The sequence below is a fragment of the Chiloscyllium plagiosum genome, unplaced genomic scaffold (assembly GCF_037043375.1).
Source record: "Chiloscyllium plagiosum isolate Xiang-an unplaced genomic scaffold, Cpla_swu_hap1 HiC_scaffold_16, whole genome shotgun sequence".
Taxonomy (NCBI): domain Eukaryota; kingdom Metazoa; phylum Chordata; class Chondrichthyes; order Orectolobiformes; family Hemiscylliidae; genus Chiloscyllium; species Chiloscyllium plagiosum.
In genome coordinates, this window is record NW_028270154.1 from 16,717,571 (window position 1) to 16,738,472 (window position 20,902).

The window sequence follows — 20,902 nt, forward strand, 5'->3', positions numbered from 1 at the left end:
TTAATCGCCGACAGATATGCAGCCGCCGCAGGATCCACGGCCACTGGGACCAGCTCCATTTCTGCCCGGCGCGCCACTTCCACCCCCGGAGTTGCCGTCGCCACAGCCACTTCCGCCCTCGGAGCTGCCGTTGCCATAGCAACTTCCACCCCCAGTGATGCCACTCACCTGCTCAAAGACCACACCGCACGCTACACTGCCCCCACGTCGATCGCTGCCCCCTGTTAATCTCCGCCCCATGACTAACTCCGCCCACACGACCAACTCCACCCCCATGACTAACTCCACCTCCATGCCTAACTCCGCCCCCACTCCCAGCTCCAGCCCCACACCCGGTCCTAGCTCCCAGCCCTGCCATATTTTCACCATCCCTCCAGACCTCCCCCTCTCTGAGGATGAACGATTCCTGAAGAAAGGCTTATGCCTGAAATGTCGATTCTCCTGCTCCTCGGATGCTGCCTGTCCTGCTGCGCTTTTTCATCACCACATTTTTTTCAACCCAAATTATGATCCAGATTCAAATCCCACGATGGCAGATGTTGAAATTTGAATTCTAATAAAAATCAAGAATTTAGCATGCAATGATAACCATGAGACCAATGATCAAGCCAGGAGGGTGGCAAGAGAGTGAGAGTGAGGCTTTTTGAAGAGGGTAAATGTTCAAAGCAGTATTTTGGAGTAGACAATAAGCATTTGTAATGATGGACTGGTTAGCTCAGCTGGTAGGGCATCTGATTTACAATGCACAGGGATGTAAACAGAGCAGACTCAATTCCTGCATTAGCTAAGGTTCCACAAATGTTCCATCCACAGGAGGGAGGTGAGAACCAAAACAAATGGGCAATGTTTCCTATTCCCTTTCGCCTAATCGACGCTGAAATAGTGAAAACAAGTGAGATAATTTTTTTAAAAAAACAGAATATCTGATATTGAGCAATTAAGTCCATAATATAAAGTCAAACCAGTAAAGGCGCTTTGAAAAAAGGCAGAAATAAAATATGATGAAACTGGGAGACATATATATGGTTGTTTGCTGCAAATCTGGGTTCTTGGAGTTCTAGACTGAAGGTACCTTACAATAAGTGCAAACATCCTGCCCTGATTTGCCTTCCCAAAATGCAGCACCTCACATTTTTCGAAATTTAAATTCCATCTGTCACTCCTCAGCCCCTTGGCCCATCTGATCAAGGTCCCATTGAACTCTGAGGTAACCTTCTTCACTGTCCATTACACTTCCAATTTTGGTGTTATCTACAAACTTACTAAGCGCACCTCCTATGTTCACATCCAAGTGATATATATAAATGACGAAACTGAGTGTTTGGAGTTGACAATTGGCTTTTGAGGGAAATATTGTAGTATCCATAATTGTGAGATGAAGCTGGGAAGAGTATTCCACATTTAATGATATGGTGAAGCAGTCTGGGAAGAGGGTCAAAACGTGACATGGGCAAGAGGAAGCAATTGATTGGCTGACTAAGGTTATGTTGAGTATTTCATTTTTCTCACTTATAATTTGTAGACTTTTAGGTTGAATTTAGAATTTGTAAGTGATATAGTACACAGGTCTAGAAATGTAATTTGATATTCAGGCAATCTAAATAGTCATGATCATTGTCATGGCATAGAGACATACAGTCAGAAAGATTTAATTTAAAGGGGTAAGTCTTGGAAGGAGCGCTCAAGGCCGAAACGTGCTCCACTTGCCCCATGTGGAAACTTAGAGTCATAGAGTCCTGGAATTGTACAAAATGGCAACAGACCCTTCGATCCAACTCATCCATGCTGACCAGATATCTTAAATTAACCTAATCCCATTTTCCAGCATTTGACCCATATCCCTCTAAAGCCTTTCTAATTCTATACCTATCCAGATGCCTTTTAAATATTATAGTTACACCAACCTTCACCACTTCCTCTGGCAGCTTGTTCCATGCATGCATCACCCTCTGTATGAAAAAGTTGCTTCTGAGGTCCCTTTTTAATATTTCCCCTCTCACCCTAACCTATGCCCTCTAATTTTGGACTCCCCCACCCCAGGGAAAAGACCTTGACTATTCACGTTATCCATGCCCCTCATGTTTTCATAAACTTCTTTAAGGCCACCCCTCAGCCTCCGTGCTCCAGGGACAATTGCCCCAGCCTACTCAACCACTCCCGATAGCTCAAATCCTCGAACCCTGGCAATATCCTTATAAATATTTTCTGAATCCTTTCAAGTTTCACAAGATCCTTTCTATAGCAAGGAGGCCAGAACTGCACTCAGTATTTCAAAAGTTGCCTAACCAATGTCCTCTAGAACCACAATACGATCTCCCAACTCCTATATTCAATTCTCTGACCAATAAAGGGAAGCATACCAAATGCCTTCTTCACTATCCTATCTACCTAGAACTCCACTTTCAAGGAGCTATGAACCTGCACTCTGAGTTCTCCTTGTTCAGCAATACTCCACAAGACCTTACAATAAGTGCATACATCCTGCCCTGATTTGCTGGGCCAAAATGCAGCACCTCACATTTTTCCAAATTTAAATTCCATCTGTCACTCCTCAGCCCCTTGGCCCATCTGATCAAGGTCCCATTGAACTCTGAGGTAACCTTCTTCACTGTCCACTACACTTCCAATTTTGGTGTCATCTACAAACTTACTAAGCACACCTCCTATGTTCACATCCAAGTGATTTATTTAAATGATGAAAAGCAGTGGACCCAGCATGATTCTTGTGGCACACTGCTGGTCACAGGCCTCCAGTATGAAAAACAACCCTCCACCACCAACTTCTGTCTTCTACCTTTGAACCAGTTCTGTATCTAAATGACTAGTTCTCCCTGTATTCCATGTGATCTAACCTTGCTAACCAGTCTACCACAAGGAACCTTATCAAATGCCTTATTGGAAACAATATAGATCACATCCACTGCTCTGCACTTATCAGTCCTCTTTGTTAGTTCTTCAAAAAACTTAATAAAGTTAGTGAGACATGATTTCCCACTTGGACACAGTTCCAGTGCCTGGGACCAGAATGTGTGCAAGAAGTGTATACCAGTACAGCTCCTGGAAGCCTGAGTTTTGAAGATGGACTGATGGGTAGGGACTGTGTGGAGCATCAGACAGGCTGAGAGTACTATTGATGACATGTACAGAGGGATGGTCATACTGGAGGCTAAAACTCCACAGGCAGGGAGGGGATGAATGACCACCAGCTGAGAAAGCAAACTAGGCAGGCAGTGCAGGAGTCCCTTGTGCCCATTCCCCTGCAAAACCAATGTACCACTTTGGATAGTGTTGGTGGAAAAGGCTTCTCAGAGGAAATATCAGCTGCCAGATTCTTAGAGTCACAGAATCCCTACATTGTGGAAACAGGCCATTCAGCCCAGTGAGTCCACACCAACCCACCAAAGAGCATCCCACCTAGACCCACTCTATCCCCAAAACCCTACATTTTTCATGGCCAATACATGCACAGTATGGATAATACATGCACAGTATGGGTAATACTTGCACAGTATGGGTAATACATGCACAGTATGGATAATACATACACAGTTAGGGCGGCACGGTGGCACAGTGGTTAGCACTGCTGCCTCTCAACGCCAAAGACCTGGGTTCAATTCCCACCTTGGGCCACTGTCTGTGTGGAGGTTGCACATTCTCCCCGTGTCTGCATGGGCTTCCTCCGGGTGCTCCGGTTTCCTCCCACAGTCCAAAGATGTGCAGGTCCAAGTGAATTGGCCACGCTAAATTGCCCGTAGTGTTAGATGAATGGGTAAATGTAAGGGAATGGGTCTAGGTGGGTTGCTCTTCGGAGGGTCGGTGTGGACTTGTTGGGCCGAAGGGCCTGTTTCCACACTAAGTAATCTAATCTAAAAGTATGGGTAATACATGCACAGTATAGATAATACATGCACAGTATGGGTAATACATGCACAGTATGGATAATTTAGCATGTCCAATCCACCTAACCTGCCCATCTTTGGGCAGTGGAGGGAACCGGAACACTAGGAGGAAATGAATGCTGACACACGGAGGACATGCAACCTCCACACAGACAGTCTCCCAAGGGTGGAATTGAACCCAGGTCCCTGGTGCTATGAGGCAGCGGTGCTAATCACTGAGCCACCATGCTGCACCAAATTGGTTGCATCACAAAATACCAACAAAGAGCCAGGGATGATGGAGATCTCAAACAAAATCAGAAATTGCTGGCAAAACTCTGTAGGTCTGGCAGAATCAGAGGGAAGAAAGTGGAGTTGATGAATTGAGTCCAGTGAGTCTTCATTGGCTCTGTGCCAGTCAGAGGAGAAGCAGTAGAATGTGGTAGATAAATATGCAACTGGAGAGATGGTGCAAGGGGTGGAAGGCTTCAGATTCCTGGAATACTGGGAACAGTTCCACACTGAACAGTTTGCACCTGGCTAGAGCTGGAACTGATGTCCCAGGGGAGTATTTGGTGTTATGGTTGGTGAGGGTTTAATCTAAAATGGTTGGGGAAACAGCACCCTATAGAGGGAGACAGAACAAAGGGAAACAGAGACAGAAACAAAATGAAAAATGGAAAATAAGAAAAGTGATAGGCAGAGAATTCAAGGGCAAGAGTCAAACAGAACTGCAGTGAAAAGTAATATAAACAGGACTAAACATGTTTAAAAAAAGGATTTCCGAGTTTGTCTCTCACTGCATGAATATTCACAATCAAGTCAATGAATTATGCAAATAGATATAAAAAAGGTTTGATGTAGTTAGGATTATGGAGACCAGAGAAGGGAACTGAATATTCAAGGATATTTAGTTTTCAGAAAGGACAGATAAAGAGGAAAACAAGGTGGGGTAGCATTGCTAGTTAAAGAGTATTGATAAATAGTGAGGAAGGATATTCTCTTTGGTGAAGTGGAATCTGTGTAGGTGGTGCTTAGAAACACATTAAACTGCAGTGATTCTTTAGAGAAGACACTAAACGGGAAATTAAAGATGCAAGCAGGCAAGGTACTACTGTAATTGTGGGTGATTTTAATCAGCATACAGTTTGGGCATCAACAAATCTATTGAGGAGGAATGCCTAGACTGTGAACAAGATGGTTTTCTGGGTGAAGAATTTAAGAAATCTACAAGAGAACAGGCCATCCTAAACTGGGCAAAAGTGAGGACTGCAGATGCTAGAGATCAGAGTCTAGATTAGAGTGGTGCTGGAAAAGCACGGCAGGTCAGGCAGCATCCGAGGAGCAGGAAAATCGATGTTTCGGGTATAAGCCCTTCAGGAATCGAAACACCGATTTTCCTGCTCCTCGGATGCTGCCTGACCTGCTGTGCTTTTCCAGCACCACTCTCATCCTAAACTGGGTATTGTGCAGTGAGAAAGGAATAATAAGCAATCTGTCTGTGTGAGGTCTGTTGGGGAAAGGTGATCATAATATGACAGGATTCTTCACTAAGATACATAGTGATGTAATTGATGCAGAGATTAGCATTTTAAATCTAAATAAAGAAAAGTATAGTGGTGTGAGAGATGATACATTGGCGAACATTACTTAAAGGGATGACAGTGGATAAGCTGCAGCAAATACTTAAAGAGTGTTTGAGGAACTTCAAAACCGTTCCTTATGTGGCCCAAAAATAAAATGGGAAAGTTGGCCTGACCATGGCAATGAAGGAAAAATGGAATAGTAATAGATACAAGGATGGGAAGTACAGGAACAGATTTTGCAGCTATTGTACAGGGGCTTGTGAAGACTATATCTGGAATATTGTGTGCAGCATTGTCTTCATTGTCTGAGGAGGGCAGTCTGGATTTCAAGGGAGTGCAAAGAAGGTTAACTAGACTGATTCTGGTGGTGGAAGGACTAAAGAATGAAGAGAATTGGATCAGTTAAAGTTACATTCACTGCAGTTTAGGAAAATGAAGGGTGGCGTTCATAGAAACTTATATAATTCTAACAGGACTAGACAGGGGAAATGCAGGAGGTACGTTCCTGACGGCTGGGGAATCCAAAAGTGGGGTCACAGTGTAAGGGTATGATGAAGGTCATTTAGGACTCAGAGACAAGAAATGTTTTCACCCAGTGAGTGATAAGCCTGTGGAATTCTGTCACAGAAAGCATTTGATGCTTAAGTACTGAATGTTATTAAGTTGTACTTAGGGCTGAAGGGATCAAAGGGTAAGGGGGGGAAAGTATGAACAGGGTACTGAGTTGGATGATTAACCATGACAGCATGGAATGGCCAAGTAGGCTGGAAGGTCAGAATGGCCTATTCCTGCTCTTGCATTCTATGTTTCTATATTTCCCTCTCCATTCACGGCCATTGATTCCCTGCCATTCCCTGTTCCCTTAGTTCTGCTCCAAACTCAACATTTATTTGAAGCAACTGGAATCATTGTGAATAGCAGAAGAACTCAGTGAAAAGTGTCAATGACAGGAGAGAAGTCAGATTTAGATCAATGTTGAAATGTGCAGTGGGAGCCCTCATTCTGACTGACAACATGAAGTATAATTGGCATACATGGATTCACGTTATATGTAACAGTTTTATACCAGTAAATCTTTAATATTTGCAATGAGGAAATGGCACTTACACTTGGAAACATGAAAATCTCGATTCACTTTGAGAACCATGGATCCATTTTCCTGTACTTCACACGCATACATCTTCTTATCCTCCATGGTAACGTGTTTGACCATCAGATAGACTGTGTTATTCACTCGGATCTGATCAGTTTTCCCATTGCTCTGCTGAGATGAATCTCTCCGTTTCCATTGGAGACAGACTGTATCTGAGTGTTTGGAGATGGTACAGCTGAGGGTAACATCACTGTTCGCCCTGTGGTGATGGTACTGGGGACCTGATGCAACTGTGGAAAATATATCAGGAATGATTAGTGTTATCCAATGCAGGTACAATCCAATGATGAACGTTTAATTAACCTTCATGAGCACTGGATCTTTTCTGCATTAAGAACAAATTACACACGGATAATCTCATCAGTAGAATATCACAAACATTCAGAGTCCTCCTCCGATAGTGTGAGAGAGAGCAGAGGCAATGAATTGTTGGAGTGTTTGGGGTCACGGTATGGTTATATCATTCGGATGGTATTTGTGGATGTTGACAGAAGGTGATGGTGGAGCATTGTTTTTCCAGACTGGAGACCTGGGATCAGTGGAGTGCCACAAGGATTGGTGCTAGATTCACTACTTTTCATCATTTATATCATGATTTGGATATGAGCATAGGAGGTATAGTTAGTAAGTTTGCAGATGACACCAAAATTGCGGGTGTAGTGGACAGCGAAGAAGGTGCCTCAGATTACAACACGATCTTGATCAGATGGGCCAATGGGCTGAGGAGTGGCAGATGGAGTTTAATTGAGATAAATGTGAGGTGCTGCATTTTTGGAAAATCTTTGAAGGACTTCTACACTTAATGGTAATAACCTAGGGAGTGTTGGTGAACAAAGAGACCTTGGAATGCAGGTTCATAGCTCCTTGAAACTAGAGTCGCAAGTAGATAGGATAGTGAAGAAGACATTTGGTAAACTTTCCTTTATTTGTCAGAGCATTGAGTATAAGAGTTGGGAGGTCCTGTTACGGCTGTGGGCAGCACGGTGGCACAGTGGTTAGCACTGCTGCCTCACAGCGCTGGAGACCCGGGTTCAATTCCCGCCTCAAGCGACTGACTGTGTGGAGTTTGCACGTTCTCCCCGTGTCTGCGTGGGTTTCCTCCGGGTGCTCCGGTTTCCTCCCACAGTCCAAAGATGTGCAGGTCAGGTGAATTAGCCATGATAAATTGCCCGTAGTGTTAGGTAAGGGGTAAATGTAGGGGTATGGGTGGGTTGCGCTTCGGCGGGTCAGTGTGGACTTGTTGGGCCGAAGGGCCTGTTTCCACACTGTAATGTAATCTAATCTGTACAGGACATTGTTTAGGTCACTTTTAGAATACTGTGTTCAATTTTGGTCTCCTTCCTATTGGAAGGATATTGTGAAACTTGTAAAGGTTCATAAAAGAATTACAAGGATGTTGCCAGGGTTGGAGGATTTGAGCTAATCTCTGAATCAATTACATCTCTCTATCTTACTGAAGAATTCTGTCATACTATGATCACTTTTCTCCAAGTGATCTCACACAGACAGATTGCTTATTATTCCTTTCTCATTGCACAATACCCAGTTGGAGGCTGAGGGTGACCTCATTGAGGTTTATAAAACATGAGTGGCATGGATAGGATAAATACACACAGTCTTTTCCCTGGGGTGGGGGAGTCCAGAACTAGAGGGCATAGGTTTAGGGTGAGAGGGGAAAGATATAAAAGGGGCGTAAGGGGCAACTTTTTCATGCAGGGAGTGGTGCATGTATGGAATGAGCTGCCAGAGGAAATGGTAGAGACTGGTACAATTGCAATATTTAAAAGGTATTTGGATGGGTATATGAGTAAGAAGAGTTTAGAGGCATATGGGCCAAGTGCTGGCAAATGGAACGAGATTAGGTTGGGATATCTGGTTAGCATGGACAAGTTGGATGGAAGGGCTGTTTCTGTGTTGTTCATCTCTGACTCCATGTTTCTATGTTGAGAGCATCATTGACTGTGGAAGATGAGTTTGTGATTGAAAGGTAGCACCACATCATCAGGCATGGAGAGGTCTCCCGTTCTATTCTGTGATGAATACACAAACCCACACAGGAACTGGACACCTGTGCAATAATCCAAATCAGGGCCATCACAGCTCTAGAAGCAACTTCAATCAGCCTCCCAAAATGTTCCTGAGCATGGCTCCATTTATTGGCCTCCATGATGAATGGCCTTTGACAAGAGTCTTGTTCTAAAACTGCTCTCCATCACATGCAGTCTCACTTGCCAAATGACAATAATAATCAGATCTTAGTAAAGACATTGTAAATAGAACCATCCATTAGCTCCTAACTTTCAAACACTCTGGTTCCTCACCCCTGTGAGCCATGTGAAACTCTGGGACTGGGCTCTGATCAGTGTTCCTAGTGTGTGAAATCTGACCTAAATGGGGCAGTGTTTGATCATTGATCTGGGAGAGAAAATCCAATTCACATCATTGTTGTTGTAATGATGAGCCATGTAACTACAATTAAAGTGAGGACATACTGAATGTAACGTTCTAATGTAGAGACCAAGTTTGAAGTCATCCATGGAAGTAAGCATTGTTTCGGCTTGGGGTAGGTCAGTGTTTCTTGCAAGGTTATGTCATTGACAGCTCATTATATATGCGAGGAGTTTGCAAATCTTGTGGCAGGGTTGTTGAAATACTTGATGTCCCCACCTGACTTGTTCAGAGTCAACAAACCATTGTTAAACTGGGTTTGGACAGACTATCATTCCCTGCAAACAACAGGGATCACACAGGATCTTGGAGTGTCTGACTGTCATAGAATACTGCCCCGGTCAGCCTACCTCCCCATGAAGGGCAGCAACTGAATCTCCCAAGAACTCCAGATCTCTGTTGGAGAAACGTGGCAACATTCTCCTTTTCTCTGGCGGCTTTGGAATGACTGTCCTTCGACAAGCAGGGCAGATTTAAAATGCCAAAGCTCACCTGAGTGCACAATGAATTTTAAAATATGGCACATGGGCCATGGACATGGGCGTTTGGTGAGTCATAAATTTTTTTGGAAAGGGCAGGTGGTAAGTTGGGGTTATATTCAGGCAAAGGGGTGGCATGAAGGGTGGGCAAAGTCATTATTTTATTGAGTTAGGTAAGATACAGTGAAAGATTTCACTTGGTCTCAAAAAAAGAAACCTTCCACCAAATAAATGAAACCAACATTCCGACAAAAATCATATGATTCAGCCCCAGGCACCTTTGGCTAGTGAAAGGAAACTGCCCAACAACATCTTTTGGATTGGTTTCATGTGGTAGTTTGTCACTGAAGTGAGCGAAGAGATATCAATTGATTCCCAAACCTTCCAAAGTAAGTGAGACCACTCTTTCTCTCTCCCTCTGAGAGTCCAACACAGATATCATTCAAATACTAAGAAAAACGCTGCTAACTCAAGCTAAAACCGAGGTCCAACTGAATGGCTTCTGAATGAAACATCATCAAAGTTCACAACCGCATGATACCATCACCAAAAAAAAACAGAATGCGGGAAAGTCATTTAATTTCCCATTTTTGGGTTAGGGTCTGTTGCACAGTCTTTGTGTCATTTTACTGATATTTTCCTTCATGATATTCCTTTGAAAACTTTGTCTTGTATGTTCTGTGAATCCAATTTGCTTAGATTTAAATTGGGCATAGTTTAAGTTTGCATATTTTATAATTATTAATCTCTTCTTGCCATTGTAAATTTGTTGGAATAAAGACTTTTTTTGCTTATTAATGAAACTTGGTGTGAATTTCTCTTTTTTTAAAAAGAGGGAATGTGATGGCCTTGTGCAATTATTGCTAGACTATTACTCTGGTGACCAGGTAATGTTCTGTGGACCTGGGTTTGAATCCTGCCGTGGCAGATGGTGAAATTTCACTTCAATAAAAGTCTGGAATTAAGGCTCTAATGATGAACATGGAACTGTTCTTGGTTATCTAGGGAAATCTATCTTGTTTATTAATGCCATTTAGTGAATGAAACTGTCATCCTTACTTGGTCTGGCCCACATGTAACTCATAACCCAAAGCAATGTGGTTGACTCTTAACTGCCTGCTAGGAAATTAACGCTGGGCAATATAATGCCAGTAACATACACATACTTTGAATGAATAAAAGAAAGATAGCAATCATAGTCAGATGTGAACCATTATTGGATTAAACTGGTCATCTTTCACAGTTATAATAATCATGAAGTTGATTGCCAGCTTGATTGCCAATGCACTCTTCCCATCAGCTTGTCACACTTAAATTGTAGCTGCCCTCTTTACAATTGAAACACTAAATGAAGAAATTTAATTCAATCACAGGATTGATGGCAGGGGAGGTGATCAGTAAGATGACCCACCAACCAAGCCAAAAATCTGTTGGCACTGAGCCAACAAAGTATCACATTGACTGCAGCAATTCAAGAAGATAGTTCGCCATCACCTTCCCAAGGGGAACCAGGGATGGGCAAGAAATGTTGACCCATTCACTTACTGAATAAAATATTAGTCTTGGTGGGAACAGGAGCAGGGGAAGATAAATTCCAGGATCAGGGCAGGACTGAAAGCAAATATGACAGCTTGAGTGAGACGGAAATTCGGTGGAAGGAGAACAATGTAAGAGTTTTCCATGTTGCAATGATCCCAACAGTGACGGCAGAAATGAGAAAGAAAATGCCACATGCTCTTGTGGATGTGCAGATCACAGAACAGAAATATGTAACAATCAATACCACAGTGAAAATTACTGTAAGTAATCAAACAGTTTGGTTAAAAGCTTAAGCACATGTTACAGAGAGTATGACTTGTGCACAGACTCATGTAAATTGTTCCAATGGCCATTTCTGCTGAAATTGTCAACATGGTTTTGCTCATTTTGACAATTTCAAAAGGAATGATGAACAGAATGTATCCCCTTGTATTTCAGAGAGGGGTGCACTCTTTGCACTGTGTAATAAAAGCTCATATGTAATGAAACCTCTTCATTACATATGCAATTATTTACAGACAGTCAGTTTATTGAATCTTTCTAAAAATGTCTCACTCACCTTTGATCCCGAAAACATTGTATTCTTTCAGGATGATTTTAATCAGCTGTGTCTGAAACAGGGTGAACAATCCAGCAAAATTAAATGTGAGATTTGTAAGCCGCAGATTAATGGAATCATAATCCCAATTTATCCACTGGTGCAACTTCTTATTTTGATAGTATTTACTCTGTTTTGAATCTCTCCAGCTCCCAGAGATTTTCTTAAAAGTAACCAGCTGCTTTTTTTCTTGCCCTGAGTGTGGTGTCCATTCCCACACAACAGGACCCCGTCCAGGATTGTCTGGTCCTTTTAATGAAATGTCATTTTGTCCATCCACAAAGTAAACAGTATTTGAGTTTCCTGTTGGAAAGATGAACAATGGTAGCTTCTAATATCCAATCACAATGCTTTCAACTGATTTATGTCACGATTAATTGTACAAAATATTTGCTGGAGAAAAACAATAGGCCCCACAACATGTTTTGAGAAAGACACAGAGTTAATATTTCAATTTCTCTGTAACTCTTCTTCGAATCTTCCTGTGTTTCTCTCTTGACGCTAGGTCTACAAGGAACATTGTCAGGGTGAACACCTGTGAGTGGTAGATTAATTTGTACTGGACACACTTATAATGGGTCTCTAGTTTGTTTCCCCTATATAATGGAGTTTTCTAAGGTGAGAGGAGAATAGGCATTTCCTGGGTCCACCTTCCCCCGTGTCTGGAATGTGACAGGGACAAATCCACCTCTTGAAAACAGGCTTTTAGTGTTTTATCTTGAGGATCATATCCTTTTTTGTGTAAGTGACAACTGGTGTCAATTTATTTGGCTACTCCCAGTTGGCCTTTGGCGACATAAGTCACATCATCAGCCGGACATTCACCATGATCATTGACGAGGTAGTGTTTCCACATTCAAATCTTGACGCGCAAATACTTTAAGGAGAACAGCAATATAATGTGATAGATGGAATGGGAGGTCACTGTCAGGGGAAAAAGTGATTGCACTGGAGACAGGACTTTGACAAACTCAGGAACAGAAAGCCTTGCCTCAGATATATCCAACTCATTGGGATGGGAGGTTGAGGTAAGGTCTGGGTTCAAGTCCCATCTGCTCAGGGGTGTGCTATAACATGTCTGAACAAGTTAATTAAAATTATCTCAAATATTCATTATTATTTCTGTCACCTATTCTTACACAATTCTTTCCTGAAATAAAAATCAATGTCAGAGAATCCTTCAGGAACAGTGACCTAACTCCAGCTTTTTCAGGAAGAGGTGACTCCCTGTGGAGTCAATGGTTACTGTTGGGTTTATGATGGGTAGTATTAGACATTGATAGCTAGTAGCTTTGTTTTCAGTTCAGAACAATCTAGGGCTGAGCAAGTTTTTTTATGGAAAAAATAAGTTCAGCAAAGAGAAGGGTTGAGTTCAGACCCAAGTCATGGGGATATTAAAACAATTCAGGAAACCATTCACGTCAGCTGAAGTGTTTAATATATGAAGCTTCCAAAATCAGGAGATCCCATCCTGCAAGGTAGTTGAACCAAAAAAGATGAGGCTTTCAGATTTGTGGTAAGTTCACATCAGCAGTCATGCACTACAATCCACAGCAAAGAGACTATAAGGAGTCAATTAAGCAGAAACTTAGAGTTGATAAGGTGAACTTCTGTCTGCAACTTTTAAAGTTAATAAGATAAACCTCTGTCCGCAATCTTTCTTCCTTTGTGTCTGAAGATCTATTTAACTGCATCCACAACTAGATAACTTGTATTTTAATTTATTCTTTAATTATATACTGCTCTGTTTTTAATGAAAATTTGCAAACTTGAGAGGATGTGTTTCAGTGATGAAGCACCATGATCATTAATCACAACAAATGTACCATCTAGCAAGCCAGGTTTCATTCTGGGATCTGATTTGTTCTACAAAAGCATGAGTTGGGATTCTTATTTCCAATTCTTTATAATTTTTATCTAAAATTGTTGACATAAAAATATTGTTGTACATTTTTAATTCTAGTTTACAAACATTATGGTCTTAAGTAGGTAAATATTAAATATCATGCATGGTGAGGCCACTTAATATTTAATTATTTTTATGCACTTGACTTTGAAGGATTGCAGAGAGTCATCAATTGCATGTTCAAAACATAAGTAAAAAGTGACATGAATGACAAAATTTTCATGGATGGTACCTGTATTAGCAGAGAATGTATACCTATTCCTTTGCAATGAGAGCATTTATTGTGTGACCTAATGTCTGGAAATGATAACTGCTGGGGTTGTCCATAATTTATCCATGGACAGAGTTGAATTACTTACACTGAGGGTATGATTTGACAGGAGTGGAAGTTGTAGCTTTGCCAAAAGTGACAGAAAGACCAAATGAGGTCAAGGAACAGCAGTTAAAGAAAAAGCTACCAGGAATATTTCCTTTAAATGTAAAGACACAAGTAACAGTGAAATAAAAGTCCATCTTTGGAGGGAAAAGTAGCACAGAGACAGGGATATTTTGTTTAAAAACAGAAATTATTGGGAAAAAAATCAGCAGATCTGGTAACATCTGTGAAGAGAAAACATTTAGAGTTCCACAATTCTTCATCAAAAATCAAACTCAACAAGAGGTGAGGTTAGAAGAAGGATAGATCTTCAGGGGGCCTCCAGGCGAAGCACTGCTGATAATTCCTGCTTTCTATTTATATGTTTGGGTTTCTTAGGGTTGGTGATATCATTTCCTGTAGTGACATCATTTCCTGTGGTGATGTCATTTCCTGTTCTTTTCCCAGGGGGTGGTAGATTGGGTCTAACTCGATGTATTTGTTGATAGATTTCCAGTTGGAATGCCATGCTTCTAGGAGTTCTCATGCATATCTCTGTTTGGCTTGTCCTAGAATGGATGTGTTGTCCCAGTCGAAGTGGCGTCCTTCCTCCTCTGTATGTAAAGGTACCAGTGAGAGCGGGTCATGTTGTTTTGTGGCTACTCAGACCCCTTGGTATCATGGTAGCCCACAAACTCAGCAACACACTAAAACAGCAGCTAATGAACTTGAAAGACCCTACACAGACAACAAGCAAAACTAATGTCATTTACAAAATACCGTGCAAGGACTGCAACAAACACAAATTGGACAAACAGGCAGAAAACTAGCCACAAGGATACATGAACATCAACTAGCCACAAAACAACATGACCCTCTGTCACTGGTATCCTCAGCGTGAGTCTTCTACTAAGTGTATCAAAGACACTAAGATGGAAAGAGGATGAAACAATGGTCTCCTTTGATGTAACAGCCCTGTTTACATCAATGAACATTAACTTAGCCAAGGAAACACTGACTACAAGATTAGAAGACCCAAAAACACATACACCAAACCCAACTAACTTCATCAGCAAAGACAGTATCTTCAAGCTAGTGGACCTATGCCTTACCACATACTTCACTTTCAACAGCAAAATCTACAGAACACCCATGGGATTAGATTATTTACAGTGTGGAAACAGGCCCTTCAGCCCAACAAGTCCACACCGACCCTCTGAAGAGCAACCCACCCATACCCATATCACTACGGGCAATTTAGCATGGCCAATTCACCTAACCTACACATTTTTGGACTGTGGGAGGAAACCGGAGCACCCGGAGGAAACCCACACAGACACGGGGAGAATGTGCAAACTCCACACAGACAGTTGCCTGAGGAGGGAATTGAACCCACGTCTCTGGCGCTGTGAGGCAGCAGTGCTAACCACTGTGTCACCGTGCCGCCCATATCAGGATCTCCGATATCAGGATTCTTAGCAGAGGTAGTTCTGCAGAGACTCAAACAAACAGCTCTGCCAACCATCCAACCCAAGCTTTGGGTCCTCTACGTGGATGATACCTTTGTCATCACTAAATGAAACAAATTAGAGGAAACTTTCAAGACCATCAATAATACCATTACTGGCATAAGATTCACTAAAGAGAAGGCAAATAACAACAAACTGCCATTCCTAGATGTCACAGTAGAGCAAACAGCCAGTGGGGAACTTCAAACCAGCATCTATGGGAAACGAACACATACGGACCAAATATTGAACTACAGAAGCAATCACCCTAACATCCACAAATGAAGCTGCATCAGAACATTATTCCAATGAGCCAACACACATTGCAGCACAGAGGAACTACGCAGAGCAGAGGAAAATCACCTATACAGTGTATTCAAAAAGATCAGGTACCCAATGAACACAGCCCGCAGATGTCTCAGCAACAAACCCAAACAAGCAGACAAAACACCTCCAGAAACCCTAGCCACTCTCCCCTACATCAAAGTCATCTCAGAAATGACTGCCAGACTATTCAGACCCCTTGGTATCATGGTAGCCCATAAACCCAGTAACACACTAAAACAGCAGCTAATGAACTTGAAAGACCCTACACAGACAACAAGCAAAATTAATGTCATTTACAAAGTACCATGCAAGGCCCGCAACAAACACTACAATGGACAAACAGGCAGGAAACTAGCCACCAGGATTCATGAACATCAACTAGCCACAAAATGATATGACCCTGTCTCAGGATCATAAGACAGAATTTACAGCAAAAGATCATACTGTCATGTATGTAACTGATACAATATATTGAGTAAACCTAGATTGCTGTTAAGTCTAAACTTTTTTTTAGATTTCCTACAGTGTGGAATCAGTCACTTCAGCCCAACCAGTCCACACTGATTCTCTGAAGAGTAACCCACGCAGACCCATTTCCCTCTGACTAATGCATCTAACACTATGGGCAATTTAGCATAGCCAATTCAGCTAACCTGCATATCTTTGGTCTGTGGGAGGAAACTGGAGCACTCGGAGGAAACCCATACAGACACGGGGAGAATGCGCAAACTCCACACAGACAGTCGCCCGAGGCTGGAACCAAACCAGGGACACTGGTGCTGTGAGGCAGTAGTGCTAACCACTGAGCCGCTGTGCCACCCCAAAGCAAGTAGATTTGTTTTCCTCCACTAGGGGGGCCTGCATAATTTGACAGCTAGCTCATTTTATACTGGAAATATTAGGGCATTAAATATGTTGCATTGACAGTAAAATCATATACAGAAATTATTGTAGTATGTTGTGAAAATCTTGCATTCTCTGAATTATTTAGTTTACTGTTAGCAAAATGTCAAAAAATAACAAGAAGTTTAGCCTCCTTAGTTCAGCTGCTGCAGTAATGTGGAAATACTTGTTAAAATTGTACATGTATTAGAAGGATATAATCAATTGATACCAAAATTTAAACTTGGCTTGTATTCCCTTGAGTTCAGAAAGTTGATGTCAGACCTAATCAAGATGTTTTAAGTGAGAGTAGAATTCAGCAGCGGAAATTTAACACCTGATATACACAGAAAGTATTCATTCTGAACGCGGAGTCTAGTCAATGGGGAACTATCATGAAGTTAGAGTCAGGTCATTCAGGAATGCCAGGGATTTTTTTTACACAAAGGGTAGTGAACATATGAAATTTTCTTCCCCAAAATATTGTGAATGTTGGGTTATTTAAAATATTCAAGGCTGTGATTAGCATTTTAGTTAGCTAAAATGTGTCAAGAGATTCAGGTTAAAATTGGATAAATGGAGTTGATCTGCTATTCAATTAGATCATGATCTAATTAAATAGCAGAACAGGCTTAAGGAACTGAATGGCATTGTCAGATTTTGATGTCCTTAATTTTACCTATCTATTTAGTTTCTAATTTTTGCTGGGTTTTTTTCTTTATCTCTCCTTTAAATTTTTATTAAAATTATTTGGGCTGGCATAAAGGCTGATTGGTTATCACTACTGCCTCACAGTGCCATGGACCAAGGTTCGATTCCACCCTTGGGCGACTGTCTGTGTTTGTGCATTCTCTCTATGCCTGTGTGGGTTTTATCCGGATACTCGGTTCCTCTGGCAGTCCATGGATGTTCCAGTTAGATGGATTGCCAATGTTAAATTGCCCACAGTGTCCAGCGGTGTGTAGGCAAGGTGGGTTAGCGATTGGAAATGCAGTGCTATGGGGATAGGAGGTATGTCTGGTGGGCTGCTCTTAAAAGGATTGGTGTGGACTTGATGGGCTAAATGGCCTGCTTCCACACTGTACAGATTCAGTGATTTCAAATATTGTATTCCTTTTGTTTTTAGTGTTCTCAAAGACCACTTATTTTCTATGTCTCTGAACTCCCATTGTGTTTTGTAAGGAAAAGTAAGTTTGGAAGCATGATTGTCCAGCTGAAAGTCTACATTAAAGGCTTTTCTTTTAGAGCTGAACTTGTGCAAGGAAACCATAAGCAAGAGTACTATTTTTGCATATTTAGTTTGTACCAAAGTTACATTGAGATAATTCATCGATATTGCAGAAGTTAGATGGAATATTTTCCAATCCCAATACTTAGCTGACTATAATAAAATAAAGTTAAAAATCACACAACACCAGGTTATAGTCCAACAGGTTTAATTGGAAGCACACTAGCTTTCGGAACAACGCTCCTTCATCAGGTGATTGTGGAGGACTCGATCGTAACACAATTTATAGCAAAAATGTGCAGTGTGATGTAACTGAAATTATACATTGAAGAATTGATTGTCTGTTAAGCCTTTCATCTGTTAGAATACAGTGATAGTTTCACTTCTTTCATGTGTAAATCACAAAACCCTTTTTTTTAAAAGTTGCATTCTCGGGTTAGCTGTTAACAATGGTGATAGCTAGACAATATGTTGAAGGTGTTAGCGCCCAGTGTTCTCTGTCTATGACCTGATGTTTAGATTGATTCTAATCTAAAAAGTGAGATAACAGAGTTTTACATAAATTCATGCAGTGAAATCTGGCTCAGAGATAGGGTCATTACTACCATGCCACAATAGTCCCAACTTCTTGGTTCCAGATTTTTTTTAATCAACCTGTCCATGGATGTTATGGCACACATCTGTAGTGGGCGGGACTGGAACTTGAGCCTTCTAGCTCTGAGATAAGAACACTACCACAATGACACAAAAGCCATTTTACTGCACCTGTTATTCCCAAGTTTGTTCAATATATTGTATCAGTTACATGCATGACACTTTGGATCTTTTGCTATAAATTCTGGTCTTATGATTCTAATCCACAGCTACCTTATGAAGGAGCAGCGCTCCAAAAGCTAGTACTTCCACATAAACCTATTGGACTGTAACATGATGCTGTGTGAATTGTAAATCAGGAAGTAGCAGGGAAAGAGGAACTTTGCAATATTACAATGACAAGTGGTATTGAGCTAACTGATATGGGTTGATATGTCTTTAGATCCAGATGAATTTCATCCTCAGCTTTTAAAAGAGAGTGCTAATGAAGTCATCAATGTTTTGACACTAATTTCCCAAAATTCCCTCAAACCAGGAAAGTTTCCACGAGATTGAAATGAAACAAATATATTCTCCCTACTCAAGAACAGATGGAGACAGAAAACAGGAAAGTAAAGGCTCATTATGGATGAATAAATTAACCTTATTGTGACATGTACTCAAATTAGTACAGTGAAACATTTATCAGTCACCAGTTACAGCACCATCTTAGGTACAAAGGTATGTGGGTACAGCTTCTTCAGGTACAAAAGTAGTTAGTGCAACAATATCACAAACACGTGGTAGCATCTTAGGTAAAATCCTTAGTAATAGGGTAGAGACATGAAAAATAAAGTTACATTAGAGTGATATACCGTATCACCAAAGGTAGAAAATCAAGTGACATAAATAAAAAGAAAAACTTCATGGTATCTCTGTAAGGGTTTTCTACATCAGATCAGCACATGGTTTAACCACTGGCTGCTGTCAAACAACACACTGGATCACAGCTGCAACATTCCACACTGGGTCACTGCTGTCACACTCCACACTGGGTCACTGCTGCATCCACATTCCAGTCTGGGTCACTGTGTCCACACTCCACACTATGTCACTGCTGTCACACTCCACACTGGGTCACTGCTGTCACACTGCACACTGGGTCACTGCTGTCTCACTCCACACTGGGTCACTGCTGCATCCACATTCCACTCTGGGTCACTGCTGTCACACTCCACACTGGTTCACTGCTGTCACACAGCATACTGGGTCACTGCTGTCTCACTCCACACTGGGTCACTGCTGCATCCACATTCCACACTGGGTCACTGCTGTCTCACTCCACACTGGTTCACTGCTGTCACACAGCGTACTGGGTCACTGCTGTCTCACTCCACTCTGGGTCACTGCTGTCACACTCCACACTGGGACACTGCTGCAATACTCCACATTGGGTCACTGCTGTCACACTCCACACTGGGTCACTGCTGTCGCACTCCATACTAGGTCACTGCTGTCACACTCCACACTGGATCACTGCTGCTATACTCCACACTGGGACACTGTTGCTACACTCCACACTGGGTCACTGCTGTCACACTCCACTCTGGGTCAGTGCTGCCTCCACATCCCACCCTGGGTCCCTGCTGCTACACTCCACACAGGGTCACTACTGTTGCACTGCACACTGGGTCACTGCTGCTACACTCCACACTGGGTCACTGCTGTCAGACTTCACAATGGGACACTGTTGCTACACTCCACACTGGGACACTGCTGTGACACTCCACCCTGGGTCACTGCTGCTATACTCCACACTGGGTCACTGCTGCTACACTCCACACTGGGTCACTGCTGTCACACTCCACTCTGGGTCACTGCTGTCGCGCTCCATACTAGGTCACCACTGTCACACTCCACACTGGATCACTGCTGCTATACTCCACACTGGGACACTGCTGCTATACTCCACACTGGAGCATTGCTGTTACACTCCACACTGGGTCACTGCTGCTACACTCCACACTGGGTAACTGCTGCTACATTCCACACTGGGTCACTGCTGTCACACTCCACACTGGGACACTGCTGCTATGCTCCACAATGGGTCACTGCTGCTACACACCACTCTGGGTCACTGCTGTCACTCTCCACTCTGGGTCACTGCTGCATCCACATTCCACCCTGGGTCACTTCTGTCACACTCCACACTGGGACACTGCTGCTATACTCTACACTGGGTCACTGCTGTCACACTCCACACTGGGTCATTGCTGCTACACTGCACACTGGGTCACTGCTGTCACACTCCACACTGGGACACCGCTGTAACACTCCACACTGGGACACTGCTGCTATACTCCACACTGGGTCACTGCTGTCACATTCCACACTGGGTCACTGCTGTCACACTCCACACTGGGACACTGCTGCTATACTCCA

The 20,902-nt window shown here is 42.3% G+C and overlaps 1 protein-coding gene across 6 annotated transcripts in view; it reads right to left on the reverse strand.

The window, feature by feature from the left end:
- The window catches only part of LOC122556491 (uncharacterized), a 61,840-nt gene that overhangs the window by 29,581 nt on the left and 11,357 nt on the right, over nucleotides 1–20,902 (reverse strand). For all 6 annotated transcript variants that reach the window (XR_015759706.1, XR_015759707.1, XM_087995172.1 and 3 more), the window contains exons 3-4: nucleotides 11,643–11,984; nucleotides 6,572–6,847 (exon numbers count right to left, since the gene is read on the reverse strand). Coding sequence is in view for 4 of the 6 variants with exons in the window: in XM_087995172.1 (XP_087851298.1) it covers nucleotides 6,572–6,847; nucleotides 11,643–11,984 (618 nt within the window). In the remaining 2 variants the exon portion in view is untranslated. The remainder of the gene's footprint in view (nucleotides 1–6,571; nucleotides 6,848–11,642; nucleotides 11,985–20,902) is intronic.